This window comes from Muntiacus reevesi, chromosome 1 (genome assembly GCF_963930625.1).
Source record: "Muntiacus reevesi chromosome 1, mMunRee1.1, whole genome shotgun sequence".
NCBI classification, from domain to species: Eukaryota; Metazoa; Chordata; class Mammalia; order Artiodactyla; family Cervidae; genus Muntiacus; species Muntiacus reevesi.
This window is the reverse complement of record NC_089249.1, coordinates 285,735,099-285,753,812: the sequence shown is the minus strand read 5'-3', so window position 1 is coordinate 285,753,812 and position 18,714 is coordinate 285,735,099. Positions and strand designations below refer to the sequence as shown.

The window sequence follows — 18,714 nt, the reverse complement described above, 5'->3', positions numbered from 1 at the left end:
TTTCTCACCGTGCGCATTCTACATCAGCCAAAAGATCCCCAGTCCCCTCTGACTGAGGACCCCAGTTACTTCAGCCCGTGGGACCCAGATCTCCTCAAGCCGAGCGACTTCTCCCTTAGACGTAGAACCTACGTTATGCCCAGATTTTTCTGAGTCCCCAGGAGGAGATCCTCAAAACCCTTCTTGGAGAAACATTCCCTCTGCTTCACTGGAACAGAGCCCTGATTTCAGCCTGACCCCAGTACAGCAGTTAGGGGTTTCCGGGTCTCCTCGAGAATCCCTCCGTCACCCACAGTCACATCCCTCCCAGTGCCTTCCCTCAGAGGGGTTGAATTGTAGGGGAACCAAAGAAACCAAATCTAGTTCATATTAGGCTGATCTGTCATATCTAGTCAGGATCCGTCCATCCCACCAATACCCTCACCCTGACTTTCCCCTCGCCTTACTGCCCTGGACACTCCACCCAAGGCAGGCAGCTCAGGCTCTGGACACTGGTCTGGGCTATCTCAGCACCTTCTTCTTCCACAGGCACCTTGGCCTTGAGCACTCCAATGGCCATGAGGCCGAACAGGTCTCCAGAGGAGAGCACTGAGGGAAATGCCGGGAGAACAGAGCGGAAGCCCACGGTGAGCGGTGGAATCGGCAAAGCTGGGCTCAAAGTCAGCTCTATAGGAAGGACATGGCGCTGGTCCCTGAAGCACCACAGACTGCTTGCCTTGAAAGCTGAGTGAACGTCCCTGTGACTGTACACAGGATGGGAATACCTGGTCCTGTCTGAGATGGTGGGGTGGAGTGGGACAAAACAGGACACTAGCTTCTCAACTGCTCTGTGTCCAGGGAGAGCTAGGAAAATGCTCAGTTTGTTCAGTTAAGGAGGACACAGTCGGGAAGGAAAGTCTTCATCCCTGTCTCACACAGACCATCCAGGAGCTTCAGGCTTCTCCCTGCACAAAAGGTGGAGGAGAAGGCTCAGCGCTAAGGTCTGACTTAGATTGGTAAATCACTGATGAAATCTATTATTTTCCTTAGGCCAAAGATGCTTTCAAAGACATCTCCGTATTCTTCTCCAAGGAAGAATGGGAAGAGAAGGGAGAATGGGAAAAAATCCGATATAGGAATGTGAAAAGAAACTACGAAGCGCTGATTGCTATAGGTAACAGGAAGTGCTGGGCGCCTGTGAGCCTGGGAAACATGAAACAGGTCCTCACCCTCAGGGTTCACTTGGCCCGCTCTTAGGTGGCTTCACCTGCTCACAGTTCCCTTTTGTGTGGAGACAAACCTGGAGGAAATGTTTGCAGTTCTGTACCAGAGGGAGGGTGACCTGCAGTGCAGAGCTCACCTCTTGCCTTGTTCTATATTCTCCCAGCACATCCCACAGATTCCCTGACTCTGTGACACTTTCCATTGTTTCTATGCTTTGTTTCCCCTTCTTAGAACAAATGTTTTGCTTCTTTCCAGGTTTCAGAGCCACTCGACCAACTTTCATGCATCCCCGCAGGCAGGTCATCAAGCCCCAGGGAGATGACACTGAGGATTCTGATGAAGAATGGACACCAAGGCAGCAAGGTGAGAGGCCAGGAGGATGTGGACGTGTCTTCCTGAAACCAGCCTGGGCTTAGGTCTCAACTACATCTCAGCCAGTAGCAAGGAAAACATAATTTTCAGCATTCCCAAGTGGCTGTGGCTGAATATTGACATTAGCCTGAATGAAGATGAATGTATAGGTGTTCCAGTGTAATTCTCAAAAGTTTTATGGTTAAAATTTATCATTATTTTTAAAAAGAATTATTTTTGCTAAACATTCTTAGTGAAAGGCAGTTAAAGATCCTTTAGAAATAAATTCACCAAACAGATTGGTTATTGGTTATTGGATTAAATCCTTTCAAAGAGGAAATGATTAACACATTATTTCAAGATACATTATGTATATATGTATATAAAATAAAACTCATGATCTTCTTACCCTAAGGTAAAACTAATTCTATATTTTGATTCTGGGAAAGGGTTTGAGAGAACTATTTATTCTCCATGATCTTTCCCACATTTCACTGACCAGAGATGGCATCAGGTAAATAAAATGAAGTACACCTATTATAAAATAGAAGTAAGCAGCTCACTTCCTCTTCTGCTGCTCAGTTTAGAAGAGTTAATCTGCCTAGACTGGAGAAACAATTTAGATAGTTCTATGATTCTCCATATATGGATTTCTGTTCTCCCAGATATTAAAAAATTACTTATTTAGTTTTGGCTGCACTGGGTCTTTGTTGCTGTGGACAGGCTTTCTCTGGTTGCGGTGACTGTCTTCTCGTTGCAGAGCACGTGCAGGCTCTGGAGTTTTTGAAAAAAAAGGCTTAGCTGCCCCGCAGAAAGTGGCATCTCCCTGGACCAGCCATCGAACCTGTGTCCTCTGCATTGGCAGGCAGATTCTCATCCACTGTGCACCAGGGACGTCCCTCTGTTCCCTTAGGTTATTAAAACTAGTGAAAGGGACATGAAAACCAAACATTTGGTTGTCTGCAAAGGTTTGGACATAAGGAGAGATTCTTAGGGAATACATACGCCTCGGTTCACCATACGCCTGCTCGTCTTTATTTACCTTTTTAACAGTTTCTGAGTGTATGGCACACTGCTGCTAACTATGTACACGTTAGTGTTAGTGGCCGCAGTGCTAATCTCTCAGTCATATCTGACTCTGTGTCCCCATAGACTGGAGCCCACCAGGCTCCTCTGTCCATGGGATTCTCTAGGCAAGAATCCTGGGGTGAGTTGCCATGTCCTGCTCCAGGTGATCTTCCCAACGCAGGGATTGAGCCTGCATCTGTTGCATCTCCTGCATTGCAGGTGGATTTTTTACCCCTGAGCCACCGGGATTATATATACACATTGCTGTACAACAAATCTGTAGAAGTGTTACATCTTGTGTGACTGAAGCCCTAATCCACTGAGGAACAATTCTCCAATCCTTCCTCCTCATAGCCCTTGGCAACCACGATTATATTTTCTGTTTCCATGGATTTAATTTAGATACCTCAGAGAAGTGGAATCAGGCCATATTTGTCTTTTTTGATTGGTTCATTTCACTTAGTATAATATCATCAAGGCCCATCCATGTAGCATATGACAGAAATCTTTTTTAAGGCTTCAAAACATTCCGTTGTGTGCATGTGGATATAAGAGCTATAACATATATCTTATACATAATCTTTATCTTTTATCCACCAATGAACATTTAGAATGCTCACACATCTTGCCCATTGGGAATAATGCGGCAATGACTATACATGTGCCCACTATTTACTCATTATCTTGCTTTCAATTTTTTACGGAAACCCACTCTTGACTTGGATTGCTAAATCATACAGCATTTCTAATTTTCTGTGGAAACTCCATAGTCTTTTCTAGAAAGCTTGCAACATTTTACATTGCCAACAATAGTGTATAAGGGTTCCAATTTCTCCATATCCTTACCAAACTTGTTATTGTCTTCTTATACATATTGCCCATCCCAGAAGGTTTCAATTTGTATTTCCATACCGATTAGTAATATTGAGAATCTTTTCATATATTTGTTGGCCATTGTGTATTTTCTCTGGAGAATTATCTATTCAATTCCTTCTCTCACTGTTAGTCAGAGCAGACTGCCATAACAAAACAGACTGCATTCCTTAAACCACAGAAATTTGTTTTCTTACAATGCTGGAACATGGAAATTTGATATCAAGGTGCCATCATGGTCCATCAGGTTTTCTTCCTGGCTTATAGGTAGCCTTCAAACTAGTGTATGATTAATAACCCCTTATCAGGTGCAGATTTTATAAATATTTTCTACCATCATGTCGGTGGCCTTTTCAACTCTGTTCAGTGTCCTTTGCTGCACAGAGGTTTTAAGATTAATCTCATTTCTCTATTTTTACTTTGTTACTAATACTTGTGCACTTGGCACCATATCTAAGAAATCATTGCTGAATCAGTGTCATGAAGCTTCACCCTTGTTGTCTTCTAAGGGTCTTATCAAGTCTTGCATAAATGTCTTTAATCCATTCTGAGTTGATTTTTCTTCAAGATGTAAGATGTTCATTACTTTGCATATGGTTATTTTGTTTCCCCAGCACCATTCATTACAGGGATTAAGCTTTCCCCATTATCTTGACACGCTAGATGAAGATCATTAGACCATGTATCCAAGAGTTGATTTCTGGCTGTCTATTCTGTTCCATTGATTGACATATCTGTCTTTATGCCAGCCAGCTTCCTCAGTGGCTCAGCAGGTGAAGAATCTGCCTTCAGTGCAGGAGACACAGGAGATGTGGGTTCAATCCATGGGTTAAGAAGATCCCCTGGAGAAGGAAATGGCAACCCTGTCCAGTATACTTGCCTGAGAAATCCCCTGGACAGAGGAGCCTGGAGGGCTACAGTCCAAAAGGTCACAGAAAGTCAAGAAGACTGAGCAGCTAAGCACACATGTTTTGCCAAATCTACACTCTTTTGGCTCCTGTACCTTTGTAGCGTGTTCTGAAATCAGAGGCCTCCAGCTTTGCTGTTGTTTCTAAGATTGCTTTGCCAGTTTGGGGTGCTCTGAGATTCCGTGTTAACTGTTGGATGGATTTTCTATATCTGAAAAAACTTCCATTGGGATTTTAATAGGAATTGCATTGAATGTTTAAATTGCTTTGGGTAGTATGAACAGCTTAATAATATTAAGCCTCTAAATCCATAAACATGAGACACCTATCGATTATTTATGTCAGATTCCTTTCAGCAATATTTTGTAGTTTTCAACATATGAGTCTTTCATCTCCTTAAGTTTATTCCTAATTACTTCATTCTTCTCAATGCTATTATAAATAAGATTCTTTGACCAGTGGCTAGGACTCCACACTCCCAATGCAGAGAACTTGCGTTCAGTCCCTAGTCAGGGAACTAGATCACACATGCCGCAACAAAAGTCCTGGAAAAAACAAAGAAATAAAAATAAATATTTTTTTATAATTTAGCTCTTGAATATAGCTTTAAAAAAATAAAAAATAAATAGTATTGTTTTCTTATTTTCCTTTGTGAAATGGTCATTCTTCATGCATGGAAAGATATTTGAGTGTTGATTTTGTACCGTGCAACTTTCTCTGCAGGAATTTTGTGTGTGTGGATTTAAAGATTTTTCTGCACATAAAACCATGCCCCTGTGAGCAGACATAATTTTACTTCTTTCTTTCCAAATGGAAGCCTTTTGTTTCCATTTCTAACCTACAGCGCTGGCTAGGAGTTCTAATATTATGGTGAACACAAATTTGATAACGGGCATCCTTGGCTTTTCTTCTTGATCTTTATCACTGATGACTATGATGTTAGAGGTAGACTTTCAATATATGACCTTTATTATATTGCAGTCACTTCCTCCTATTCCTACATTGTTGAGAACTTTTGTCATGAAAGACTATTAAATTTATTAGATATTTTATGAAAATCAGATGAGGCACGGATGAAGTTTCATATATTTTTTTAATTTTAAGAAAACTATGTAATACTCCCAGTGGAACCATGGGAGTTGATGATACAGAAATCATTTTCCATTCCTCCTTTGGTAATCATTGTCTTTGTCACTCTCTGGCTTAGAATTATGTGTCCTTAATTAGAATACCCAGAGTTTGGAAACATTTCCCAACCAAAACACTGATTCTCATCGTTTTTTAGGTAAACCTTCTTCGATGCCCTTCAGAGTGGAGCACAGTAAACCCCAGAAAGTGAGTATTTCCCAAATCCTGTTGCCAAAATAACCTCCTCATGGATCGAGTCACAGGTGAGAATAGCAGAAAACACAGAGATCCTGGAGACCGCTGCCTCCCTGTCCTGAGTCTTTAGCACAATGTCTGATATCATCACCATCTTTGCAGTTAGTAAGAACAACAACAGTAGTAGGTTGTTCTGTTGTTACATTATTTTCATAATATTTTAGACTTCAAGTATTTTATGTGAATAAACTTGCTTAAACCTTAAATCAATCCTACAGTACCTATAAGTAGGTATAGAGCTATCACCATTATAGATACAAAAAAAAAAAAAGGTAAGAAACATTTGATTATATACCTGAGACCACAGTATCACTGGTAGTGTAATGTAAACCAATGCACGTTCTCTAAACACCTTACAAACTGATTAAAACTTCCATAGTTCTATGAAGCTTATTCATACATCTTTATATCATTCATCTGAGAGATGTTTTCAACCTCAGTTTTTTGTGCTTTGCTAGGGAGGCATATGCTAAGACATCTGAATAAGGGAAGCTTAAGGACATGCTGGGCAGTTTGTAGACTGGACAGTCCAAGATGACGAAGCTTAAAGATATGCTGGGCAGTTTGTAGAGTGGACAGTCCAAGATGAAGAAGGAGACAGGATCCCTACCTCAGAGCCTCCCACTCCAATATGAGGAAGCAACTTGCAACCCTGATAAGCCTCAGGTTTATGACTGAAAAGCAACAAATAAGAAAATAACATGAGGACTTCACATAGATTACCTGCTTTTGAGTAGAAACTCATCATCTGGGCATCATTTCAAATGCTCATTCTTGTAGGAGGGAGTAACAACTCCTTCCACTGAGCTCTAATTAGCAACTCTCCTGTTTGTAATCATTTGTTTAGCCTGCCCCTGTGTTGTGAGGTTTGAGATCCTAGCCCACACCCATTAGTTCTCAGAAGTCCAGGCCCACCTCAAAGCCCCTAAGTGCCCCCTGAATGGTTCGTGAGTGAGTGACTCCACATTTAAGCATTCATCTAGGAATAGAAAGGTCAAAGGATGCTGAAGATAGTATCTGTGAGTTGCACTTGAAATATAGTGGCAGTTTAGGGAATAAATTGATACGTAAGGGATGTACGTTCACGTTCTTACTGTAGTAAATACTTCACACAACAATTTGTTGAAGGTTATTAAATTTCATGTCCACTATAATATTAAGAATTAGCCTGTATACCAATTCATGGATCAGGAAACTGAGTAGAACCAGCTAGTCATACAGCCTTGTTCGAGGAGAATTGACGAGACCGGCTACTTTAATTCCAAACATTGTCGCTAGGACATGGCAACCTGCAGCTTTCATCTCATTTGCTTTATTGTCTAAATATGTTTCTGCCGATCGTCTTTTCTCTTCTTAATCTCACTGCTTTGTCACCTTGTTTTCCACATGTGTTTTGTCCCCTCTGTAATTTTCCATTCGTCCTCGTCCATCAAAGGGCCACTATTAAGAGAAACCCTCAGGATCTCTCTACCAGCCCTTACCCTCTTCTTTCCCTGACCTCCAGCTTTTCTCCCTGCCTTGCTCTCACTTTTATGCAGAAAGTTGAAGGGGAAGAACCTTAAGATATGAATTCTAGTTTTGATTCACTATCCACGTAGGTCCTTATTTTACACTCCAGTGTTCAGACCCCTTCCCCCCATATCAGGTATTTCCAAGAATTGTCAAAGTATTAACTAAAGTCATGCATGTGAAAACACTTCATAAAGTCCTAAAGAACTAAAGAAATGCATGTTGTCTTTTACTCACATGGAAGAGAATGTCCAGGGCACCATTAAGTAATGAATCTAGTTTGAAGGAATTGCCGGGAGCAGCAGAATCGCTGAAGACAAGTGGCTCCAAGCAGGCTCAGAATCCAGTGCTCCATCACAGAAAAGCAAGGACCCCTGGACAGCACCCCAGACAAAAAGTCGGTAAGAGAAATTTGGGGAGTTCCTCTAATTAGTTCCTCTAATTCCTGTAGAAAAACTAATAAGCATGGCCTAGGTGTGTGGCAGGGACTTTGGGTAGGCGGGGTTTAAGCTGGACTGATCTGAGACATGAAGTTAGCACTGGGGCCTTGGGAAAATCTTATACAATTTCTGAGATCCTGAATGCTATCTGTAAAGTGAGGATAAGGATACATGACTCATACAGTGCTTGAAAACCTTACATTAAATGCAAAAGTCTGACACCTACAAGTAGTTCAATAAATGCAACTGTGATAAGAGGAACCATGCTTTGTTAGTGTTCATGCCCAGACCTCTGCTCAATGCCTTACTTGTCATGTGCGCTTAACACATATTTTCTGAGTAGATGTGTCGATGAACTATTACCTAAGTCGGAAGGTTGGGAAGTTAAACCTACTAATGGGAAGTGCAGGAAGCTATCACTGAACTGGGCATCTGTGGTCAGTGGAGCCTCAGTCTCTTGAAACTGTATTTAAAGGGAGAAGAAAGAAAATATAGAGAAGGGACTCCCTGGTGGTTAAGAGGTTAAGACTCCACACTTCCACTGCAGGAGGTGTTAGTTCCATTCCTGGTCAGGGAACTAAGATCCCACAAGCAATGCAGTCTGGCCGAGAAATAAATAATGGAACATGAAAACATAAAATTACGAAAGTAAAAGTTTGAAAAATACATATAAGAAAATTTTAACAAAGTGTAGAGATGGACAGGTAGGAGATCTCACACTTTCTGATAAAATGGGACTAACTCCCCAGACCCCACAGCCTTGCTTAGCTTCTGTTCTCCATCTTAGAACTCAGAGGAAAGGAGACTGGAGTGAAGAGGTACAGTCTACGGGAAAGAAAGGGCCACGTGTACCAAGAGGTCAGCGAGCCCCAGGATGACGACTACCTCTGTGAGTGACCCCGCTGGCCCACTCACGGAGAAGGGGCAATGAGGCCTTGGTCCACTAACCTCACCTCACCATTTAGTCCACCGGCCATCCCCTTCCTCTATGACTTGGGGTGCAGGATCGAGGCCAAATGCCATGAATGCCCTAGTTCTTTATGAAGGTCTTTACGACCAGAAACATCACTGTACCTCCTCTCATCCCTGTTCTCACCTCCAGATTGTGAGGAGTGTCAGAACTTCTTCATCGATAGCTGTGCTGCCCATGGGCTCCCAACATTTGTAAAGGACTGTGCAGTGGAAAAGGGGCATGCCAACCGCTCAGTCCTCACGCTGCCCCCTGGGTTAAGCATCAGACAGTCGTGCATTCCTGACGCTGGGCTTGGAGTGTGGAATGAAGCATCTGATCTGCCGCTGGGCCTGCACTTTGGCCCCTATGAGGGCCAGATCACAGACGATGAAGATGCCGCCAACAGTGGATACGCCTGGCTGGTGAGAAGCACCCGTTTCCCTGTCCTCTGGCCTCTAGTCACTTGTACGTGGTGGTGGGTATTTCATGTCTACATATGAGGATGCAAATGGTGATAACATGGTCGTCAATGACACAGTCAGCCCTGTGTACTGTGTGCCGTGGGCGTGACCACAGGACTTCCATCTAAATGTCAGAGGAGACGTGGGACCACAGTGTACAGACACTCATGTCATCTATCTAAAGGTCAGAGGAGAGGTGGGAACACAGTGTACAGACACTTAGACCTCTCTCTAAGGTCAGAGGAGAGGTGGGAGCACAGTGTAGAGATACACAGAAGTGACTCCTCCCTTGTGGAGCCCTTGCCTTCAATGAATCAAGGGACTCAGACTTGGAATGATGAGTAAGGAGCTTACCGTGTGGTCCGACTGGCAGTTGAATCCATGCAGGCTGAAAAGCACCAATGAATACACAGGGAAATAGCTCTTCTATTGCTTCCTACCAAAAAAAAAAAAAAAAAAAAGAGGAAAGCTTGTAACTCTTTCTCTGACCCTCAGATCACCAAAGTGAGGAACTGCTACGAGTATGTGGATGGAAAGGACACGTCTTGGGCCAACTGGATGAGGTGAGTGCAGTGAGTCTGCAGTGTGTAGACATTGAGACTCCCTCCATCCCACGCCCCTTTCCTTCTCAACCCGGCTCCCTCAAAAGCTTTCACATCTTCCTTCCTCTTTTCCCTCAATACCATACGCTTTCATTTCAAAAGACACTAGAAATAAGGAAATAAAAATATGGCATGTGCCGTCAAGATACAAGTCTATATGCTGAACAAAACTGGTGGACTTGAAAACAACTTGAAGCATCTAGATTCACCAGGAACACTTTAACTCACTTAGTGGACACTTCTCACGCCCTTTATGGTGCAGTTTAGACAGTGAACTTCGGTACTGAAGCAGATCACACAACCCATGTCCTTTTGGAGAACATACTGCAGACAGACATTAGCCAATTGATTTTAGGAGCAGTAACCTTACTTTTTCTATCTTTGAGTAAGTGCACACGCCAGGATGACCTAACACAGGAGACCTTGACTTTCTGTGGGCAAAAACCTCCTCAGGATTGGTTCCAGTGAGAGGTGGGCCCTGAGGCCTGGGAAGGAATGGGGGGCAGCTTGGCCCTGAGCAGGGCCATTCTCTGAGGGCCTCTCCTTTCATCAGGGCAGGCAGACAGTGAACAAACTATTACTGTTCCGTGTCTCAAGCTATATCAGAGCTCTCTCCAAGTTTACGTGGGAGGGGGTGGGCAAGCGAATAGGACCCTGGATACACGTGGGGAGATGGGAGAAAGCCTCGGGAGAGAAGGCAGGCTGGGGTGAGTGCTGAGGGATGCGTGTTAGCCAAGAAGCACCAAGTCCTGTGGATGAAAGAGAACTTAATTCAGAGTTTAGAGGAGCTGGAGGTCACCAGCCTCACGGACAGTCCAGGTGGAGATGAGTCTGGAACTGGGCTCCGGAAAATGGCTACTTATGTAAGGAGAGAAAAGCGTGGGAATTCACATGGCCTGGTCGAAGGTGTGAACAGAAGGTCCACATGAGGGGCGGCCTCAGAGGCGGAAGGCAAGGAGCTGGACATGGGCGGACAGTGGAGGGCACTCTTCACCTGAGTTTTCTTTCCCTTTCCCGGCCTCGACCCCAGGTATGTGAACTGTGCCCGGGACGACGAGGAGCAGAACCTGGTGGCCTTCCAGTATCACGGGCAGATCTTCTACCGAACCTGCCGCGTGGTCAGGCCGGGCTGTGAGCTGCTGGTCTGGTACGGGGACGAGTATGGTCAGGACCTTGGCATCAAGCGGAACAGCAGGGGGAAGAGTGAGCTCGCGACCGGGAGAGGTGAGTGTCTCCCCTCTTCCAGCACCCCACCCCATCCTGGGAGCCTCCGTGGTCCGATTTCGAAGCAGAGGACAATCCAGTCCTAAGTCAGTTGAGTTGCAATTAAAATGTCTCAGAATTTGATTCTTTTCATATGACTGTTAGGAGAAATTTTATATTGAAAATGTTAGTTCTAATTTTTAATATTTCATGCAAAAAATTGTGCAACATCACCTTCTGCTAAAAGGCTGAGAAGCAAAAAGCAACATTTCGAGCACCTACCACCTCTCTGCCCTTTATTTGTTTCTTCTTCATTTCCTCCCATTTCTAAGCGACACGTGTACAGTGATGCGCATTCAGTTCCTGTTCCAGTCTTTTGTCATGTGAGTTCACGCTCTGTGACAGACGGGGCTCCACGTCCCGAAACAGACAGAACCACTGCCCTGGGGCAGCAGGGGCTTCACACCAGACAGGGGCCGGTGCTGAGGAAAACCAGCGCAGGGAACGAGCCTCGGATCAGCGTGAGCAGAGGGTGGGGTGTGGTGCAGGACGGTGCGACAGGGTCTCTGCAGAGATAAGACCTACGGGGAAGGATTCCAGGCAGGGGAGCAGCCAGTGCCGCAGCCCAAGGACCGGGAAGCGAGGCCATGCCAGGAGTCGCAGGAGGAAGCACAGAGGGAGAGGAAGGAGGCTCGACGGGACACGGAAGCCTCAGGGCCTGTGTCCACGTGCAGGCCCCAAGGGTCCTCCTGGGTGACACAGAACAACCGCCAGGCTTTCAGCTGCAAGCAGCATGTTCTCTGTGCTAAGACGATCCTTTGGTTCACTTTTGGGAAGAGACAATAGCGGGGAGTCCCCTCAGAGATCAGTTCATTGCCAGACATGAGGGGGGAGTGGGCTGTCTGAAGATGCTTGGGAGTGAGGTTGTGAAGGGTCTGACTGGACATGTATTTTTAAACATGGATTCCTAGTGCATGTTAAGTGGATTAAGCCTGAATGAAATAAATGAGGTATGAGTACTGGTGAGGCTGGAGAAAGGATATGCCTTTATTTTATGATTTATGGGAAACTGAGAGAGGAGCAATTTGTGAACCAGTTTGGGCAGCAGGAGCCAGACCTGTAGTCAGTGGGACTTGGGTCGCTCGGTCTCATCCAGGCTCAAACCCACTTCCTGCAGAGATCGGCACAAAGGCTGCTCTTTGAACAAGGAACCACAAAGTCAGAATTAGCCACACCTGCTCTAACCACCCCCCGTGCTGCCTCCCATATGCAGAGAGCTCCAGGCCAGGCTCCCCTAACTTAATAGACCCTTTCCCCTCACAGGGAGCCACTCAGGAGTTTCCACCTAAGTCATCAAGTCTTATCCCTCAGTAGGGTAAATACCTGGGGCCACTGTGACGTGACTTTTCAGACACCTACACGCAGGGAAACTCCCTGCAGATCCATCTCTATCAGGAGAGACGTTGCCTCTGATGCAGCTGGAAGGTCCCTATCTGGGTGATATGTAGAAAAGGCCCTTGACACCCGCTTCCTGGATTTCTGTAGATGTAGAGAATAACAGTGGAATGGAAGAGTGGACTGTAAAGGCACTTGATGGGCGACAGATCGTGCACTGTCAACACTTAGATGATGAGTGGGCAAGGCCTGACCACGGCAAACCAGCTACCTGACAAAATCTTCCTCTTTCAGCAGAACCGAAGCCCAAGATCCACCCATGTGCCTCCTGCTCTCTGGCCTTCTCCAGCCAGAAATTCCTCAGCCAACACATCCAACGCAGTCACCCCTCTCAGACCCTCCAGAGACCATCTGAAAGAGACCGCCTCCAACCAGAGGATCCCTGCCCAGGCAGTCAAAATCGGAGATATTCCAAACCACACAGCCCGAGCGACAAACCTGAGGGCCACGAGGCCAAGGACAGGCCCCAACAATTGCTGAAAAGCGTAAGGCTGAAGAGGATTTCAAGGGCCTCTTCCAACTCACCCTGAGGACAAATGGGGGATTCTGGGGTGCATGAGAGAATGACAGACGAGCCCAGCACAAGCCAGAAACTGAATCCAGAGGACACAGGCACATTGCTCACGGGGGCAGGGGTCTCAGGGATTATGAGGGTCACATGCGGAGAGTGGGCAAGGCTCTAAGGACAGGTCAAGTCTCACCACACACGAGAGGACACACAAGGGGAGAAGCCCTATGTTTGCGGGGAGTGTGGGCGAAGCTTCCGTCAGAAGTCAGTCCTCATCACACACCAGAGGACACACACAGGGGATAAGCCCTATGTTTGCGGGCAGTGTGGGAGAAGCTTCCATCGGAAGTCAGCCCTCATCAGACACCAGAGGACACACACAGGGGAGAAGCCCTATGTTTGCGGGGCTTGTGGGCGAAGCTTCAATCAGAAGGCCCATCTCATCACACACCAGAGGACACACACGGGGGAGAAGCCCTATGTTTGCGGGGCTTGTGGGCGAAGCTTCAATCAGAAGGCCCATCTCATCACACACCAGAGGACACACACAGGGGAGAAGCCCTATGCTTGTGGGGAGTGTGGGCAAAGCTTCAGTGATAAGTCAGTCCTCATCAAACACCAGAGGATACACACAGGGGAGAAGCCCTATGGTTGCAGGGAGTGTGGACGAAGCTTCAGACAGAAGTCCCTCCTCATAAGCCACCAGAGGACACACACAGGGGAGAAGCCCTATGTTTGCAGGGAGTGTGGGCGATGCTTCAGTCATAAGTCAGTCCTCATCACACACCAGAGGATACACACAGGGGAGAAGCCCTATGTTTGTGGGGAGTGTGGGCGAAACTTCAGTCATAAGGCCAATCTCATCTCACACAAGAGGACACACACAGGGGAGAAGCCCTATGATTGCGTGGAGTGTGGGCGAAGCTTCTGTCAGAAATCAACCCTCATCAAACACCAGAGGACACACACAGGGTAGAAGCCGTATGTTTGCAGGGAGCGTGGGCGAAGCTTCAGTCAGAAGACCCATCTCATCTCACACAAGAGAACATACACAGGGGAGAAGCCCTATGTTTGCGGTGAGTGTGGGCAAAGCTTCATTCAGAAGTCAGATTTCATCAGACAGCAGAGGACACACACAGGGGAGAAGCCCTATGTTTGCAGGGAGTGTGGGCAAAGCTTCAGTCACAAGTCCGTCCTCATCAGACACCAGAGGACACACACGGGGGAGAAGCCCTGTTTGCAGGGAGTGTGAGCGAGTCATGAGCAACAAACCACACCTTAGCCACAGGAGGATTTCTGCAGCCACCCCATGCCTCAACTCTAAGGGGGCCTCAGAGGAGGCCTGTGACACCTTACTGTCCCCACGAGTATGAGGAAAGAATTCCCAAGTGGTCCAGGGGTCAAAACTCCAATGCAGAGACCTACGTTCAATATTTGCTTGGGGAACTAGCTCCCACATGCTGCAACTAAGACACAGCCGAGCCAAATAAATAAATATATAATAAATATTTTAAAGAAAGCGTGTGATAAGCACAGAATTATTTGTTAAATAGACTTTCCACTTTCATGACAGGAGAGGAGGGATATAAACCGCAGAGGGTTCCTTAGGTGTTCTGGAGATGTTCATGCCAATTGCCTTCGTGGTTTTTTAGGTCTCCTCTTCTAATAAATTTTGTCTCCAAACAAATCTGAATCCCAGACTATGTACTCATTCCCCCCTTAACACTGACAGCATTGGGGTCCAGTTAGCTGAACCCCTGGGAAGGCATAATTCTGGAGCCAACTCAGTTAGGTCACTGGACAGTCAATCCTGGGTCCAGGGAGAGGAATGCAGAGTGGAATCAGAATCACCAGGGAAGGGAATTCCCGGCCTCCTGGGAAGTGTGGCCTCTCCTCCTTATAGACCCCGGCTCTCCTTTGGCCTCTCCTGGTGACCCTCTGCTTCCCTCTGACTTCTGTGGCCGCAAAGGTGAAGGCCACATGCGCGTGTGTGTGTGTGTGTGTGCTCGCGAGCCTGACTCAGCATGGGCCGTCTGGTCTCTGCCGCTCCCTCGGGGTCATCACAGCATCTGGACTCCAGATGCGACTACAGGGGTCCAGGTCTCAGCCCTGCCCCCAGCAGCTGCTAAGCTGGGGCAAGATGCTCAACCTCTCTGTGTCTCTATTCTCATCTGTGATACAGGGTGGGAGCACCAGCATTTTGGTCTGATGTGTCAGCACAGGCGATGGAATCTGGCAGAAGCTGGCTGAGAACGCAAGCCCCATCTTTGCTGTCCTTTGTGTTTTTCTCCTTAATATTTTTTATTTTTTAATAGAAGGATAATTGCTTTACAGAATTTGTTTCTTGCATGTCCTCCAGCCCCCACACCGTCCAGGTCTTCAGAGCTAGACGAAGAAGGGGCTGTTCAGGCACTAGGATGCCCTGATGAGGGGGTGTGAGGTCAGGTGTGCTAAGGGAAGGTGACCTCCCTTCGCACCCCTGCCGTTCCTGCTGAGCTGGGCAGCCCCAGGGCCCCTCCACAGACAGGCAGGGCCCACAGTCGTCGCCCTGCCGAGCACAGAGCCTGGAGCCGCGTTTGCAGGAAATCCCCGTCCGGCACCCATCCCACCCCCACACGGAGGGTCCTTGAAGCCCACACCGCGGCTTCTCTATGCATGGGCCTCGTACATGTGCCTGAGCGCTCTGGTCAACGCTGTCGCGACCTTGAAATTCTTAACCATGGAATAGTTCATCCTTACACTTCCCTTTCATGAGTGAAGTCTGATGGGCCCCGGGGTGCACTGTGAGCAGTGCAGATGCTCACACAGCACGCGTCCCGGGGTGACCAGGCTGCACGAGGGGACAAGGTAGACACAAAGCCCCCCACCCTGGGTGAGTGAGGGTGGGGACAGCACCAGGAAGCCACGCTTGCTCAGACCCGGAACCTAGCTCCAACACAGAGTGGGTGCAATGGCATTCTTAAGGTCAACCACACTCTCCCCTCTGTGAATGACCTCTGCCCTGGCCTGATCCTTCCAGAAGGGGTTCAGGAGGCTGAAGTCCGCCCAGCCACCAGAAGACACCAAGGGGAGAGTGGGCCACGGGGCGGGGGGCGGAGGGTGCGAGCTCCAGGACTCGGGGCAACGGCCCTCAGTTCCCTCCGTGTCCCAGGCTTGTGAAGCGTCTCTACATGAACCATGTCAGTGATAACCACCCACTATTATTTCCCGGTTTCTATGCTTTCTTAAAGGAACGTGTTTGTCTGTGGCTTGGTTTCCCTACAGGAAGGGAAGCCACGTAAACTCCCCATGTTCTGTGGCTTCAGGCCGGGGCCACGGGAGGGAGAGTTAGGGGTGGTGTAGGCAGAGGGGCTTCAACTGAAAATGGTGGGGACCCAGAAACCTGCAGGGGCTTCTTACCTGCACCTCCCACCAGAGCTGGGCCTGGAATCCCCGGGAAGGCTGAGCAGGTCAAAGCTTCTACCTCCCCTCCCATCTGTTCCCCTCCCCTCAAGAAGCTGACTCTTGGGGCCAGCCCACAACACGCCCAATCCCCCCATCACCCACAGCGCCACACAGGCCCTCCCTCACAGAAGTGGGATGACCTGGATGGTGGCAGGGATGCTGTGTGACCCCAGAGCTGGGGGTCTCAGCTGACCTTGAGCAAGTGGGTTGGTGCATTACACAGCCTCCCATCCCAGGGAGCTGCCAGCAGCCACAAGCTGTGATCTGAATAGGAGCTGGGAGATGGGGAGTGGGGATGCGAGCTCTGTGAGGTCCCGTCCTGTCCCCAGGACAGTGGCCAGGCCCCACCTGACACCGTGACTGCCCTGCCCGGGCACACAGGGCGCCAGCAGTCATGGTGCGGACAGCCAGCTGCCTCCGCAGCACGCTCCACCCTGACCACAGCGGCCCCGTGGCTGTACCAGCCCCGCCTGCGCGCGGCTCTGCTTGGCTGTCAGGGCTTGGGGACCCTGGGTGAGTCGGTGAGGGCAGAGCTCCAGAGGCCAAGCCTGTCTTCAGCCACCAGACCTGCCCTGCTTACTGGACTCATGAGTCCAGCCAGTATCTGAAGCCAAGATGCCTTTGGGAGAATGACACCACAGACGCTGACCTCAGAGCTCAGACTCCTGAAAACTTACTAAACAGGTTATTTTTAGTCTTTTTTTTCAGGGGGATGTTGGCAGGAACCGTGGAGGGAAATGACTCCCTTGCTGGTGCTGTGGTTAAGAATCCACCTGCCAATGCAGGAGACACGGGTTCAATCCCTGATCTGGGAAGACCCCACGTGCCGTGGAGCAAAAAAGTCCGTTCACAACTACTGCAGGCCAAGAGCCTAGAGTCTCTGCTTCCCAACCAGAGCAGCAACCACAGGGAGAAGTTCAACACAGAAACGAGAGAGCAGCCCCCATGCCCTACAACAAGAGAAAAGCCCGCACAGCAGCGAAGACCCAGCACAGCCAAATATAAATAACTAATCTTTTTTTTAAGTAGGAGATCGCAGCATTCTCTGCTGATCCAGAGGCTAGGACTCTGAGCTCCCAGCACAGGGGGCCACGTTCAATCCCTGGTCAGGGCACTAGATCCCATATGCTGCAACTGAAGGCCCTGCATGCCACAGCTAAGACCCAGCGCAGCCAATTAAATGAATACTTAAAAGTAGGAGGCTCTTCATCTGTCACCAGAGAAAACTGCAACATTTTAGGAAAAGAAAAAAAAAAGATTTTATTTTGCAAGTGCTCATGGTTCATTGCAAAAATTTGCTCATAATATGCAGCTGTTTGAAAAAAAGAAATTTAGAAAATACAGAAACTAAAACCCACCCATAAATGTGTGGGGAACATCAATTACTGCAGCATCTGGCCACCACACACGGGAACACACGTCCGTGTTTTTCTTCTGCAAAGAAGCTTTCAGCCTCCACCCTCCTTCGCACCAGCCTCTGCTCTGCTCACCGAGAAGACTGCTCTTTGGCCTCGTGACCGAGGGGTTTTCTGTTGAACTCAGGGAGGTGGTGGAGTAGGGCTGTGCGGTTGGGGGCACCGTCTGGCCTGCAGTGAGGAGAGAAGCAAGAGTGCTCCCCCACTGGGTCCAGCAACTCTAGGAGCCTCGGGGAGCCGCCCGGGAAGAAACCTCTCAAGCACCTTCCTTGCAGTCTCCAGAGTTACGCACATCCCACGTCTCGGGGTTCAGTTGTGGGTTAACAAGTCCTCGCTTGTTGGACAGAAAAGTGTTTCCACAGAGAATCTGCCCAGATCTTGGCCTAGTTTGGTTCTCTTATTGGACATGGAAAGTGTTTCCACAGAGAATCTGCCTGGATCTCGGCCTCGGTTGGTACAGATGTAACAGGCAGTACGTTCAGGGCTCAGGGAAGCTAGTTCTGAAGCTCTCTGGGTTTAGGGCTACAGCGCCTCCTCACCTCCACCCCTTCCACGGTCATGGAGCCTTCTGTTCCAGAGGAAGGTGTTTGGCAACATCAGCCACAAAGAGACATACTGAAGAGGAGAAAGGCCACGGCAGGCGGGGCTGGGTGTTCCTGGGGGAGCAGAGGGGCCTTGGACACTCCATGCTGGACCCCTCTCCCACCGGCTTCTCCTTCTTCTCGCCGGGCATGCAGCTTTCACCTCCGGGGTGCCCGCCAGTGAGGGGCTCCCAGGACACCAAGCTGGGGTTGGCGATGGGGGAGCTGGATGCCAGGGAACCCGAGACCCCGCAGCAGGTCAGGACACTGTGGACGAGGGCCGGCCTCACTGACCGGTTAGGCCCTGTGCATTCGGGACACCCTCTCTGGACCCCAGGTGGAGGTGCTGCTGCTCCCA

At 48.2% G+C, this 18,714-nt stretch overlaps 1 protein-coding gene across 1 annotated transcript; it reads left to right on the top strand.

The window, feature by feature from the left end:
• The first annotated feature begins 597 nt into the window (after window positions 1-597).
• On the top strand, window positions 598-17,918 carry LOC136158772 (histone-lysine N-methyltransferase PRDM9-like). Its single transcript, XM_065920590.1, has 9 exons — window positions 598-626; window positions 1,499-1,566; window positions 8,523-8,624; window positions 8,838-9,109; window positions 9,644-9,711; window positions 10,781-10,974; window positions 12,646-12,893; window positions 16,690-16,881; window positions 17,835-17,918. The coding sequence occupies exons 1-9, from the start codon at window positions 598-600 to the stop codon at window positions 17,916-17,918; spliced, it is 1,257 nt and encodes a 418-aa protein (XP_065776662.1).
• Window positions 17,919-18,714: the final 796 nt, after the last annotated feature.

Bases quoted from the DNA above. Each gene is read 5' to 3' on its own strand.
- LOC136158772 (XM_065920590.1), top strand. From the start codon at position 598: ATGCCGGGAGAACAGAGCGGAAGCCCACG. The intron at 627-1,498 runs GTGAGCGGTGGA...GCATCCCCGCAG, and splicing joins GAACAGAGCGGAAGCCCACG to GCAGGTCATCAAGCCCCAGG. The intron at 16,882-17,834 runs GTGAGGGCAGAG...CCTTCGCACCAG, and splicing joins TGGGGACCCTGGGTGAGTCG to CCTCTGCTCTGCTCACCGAG.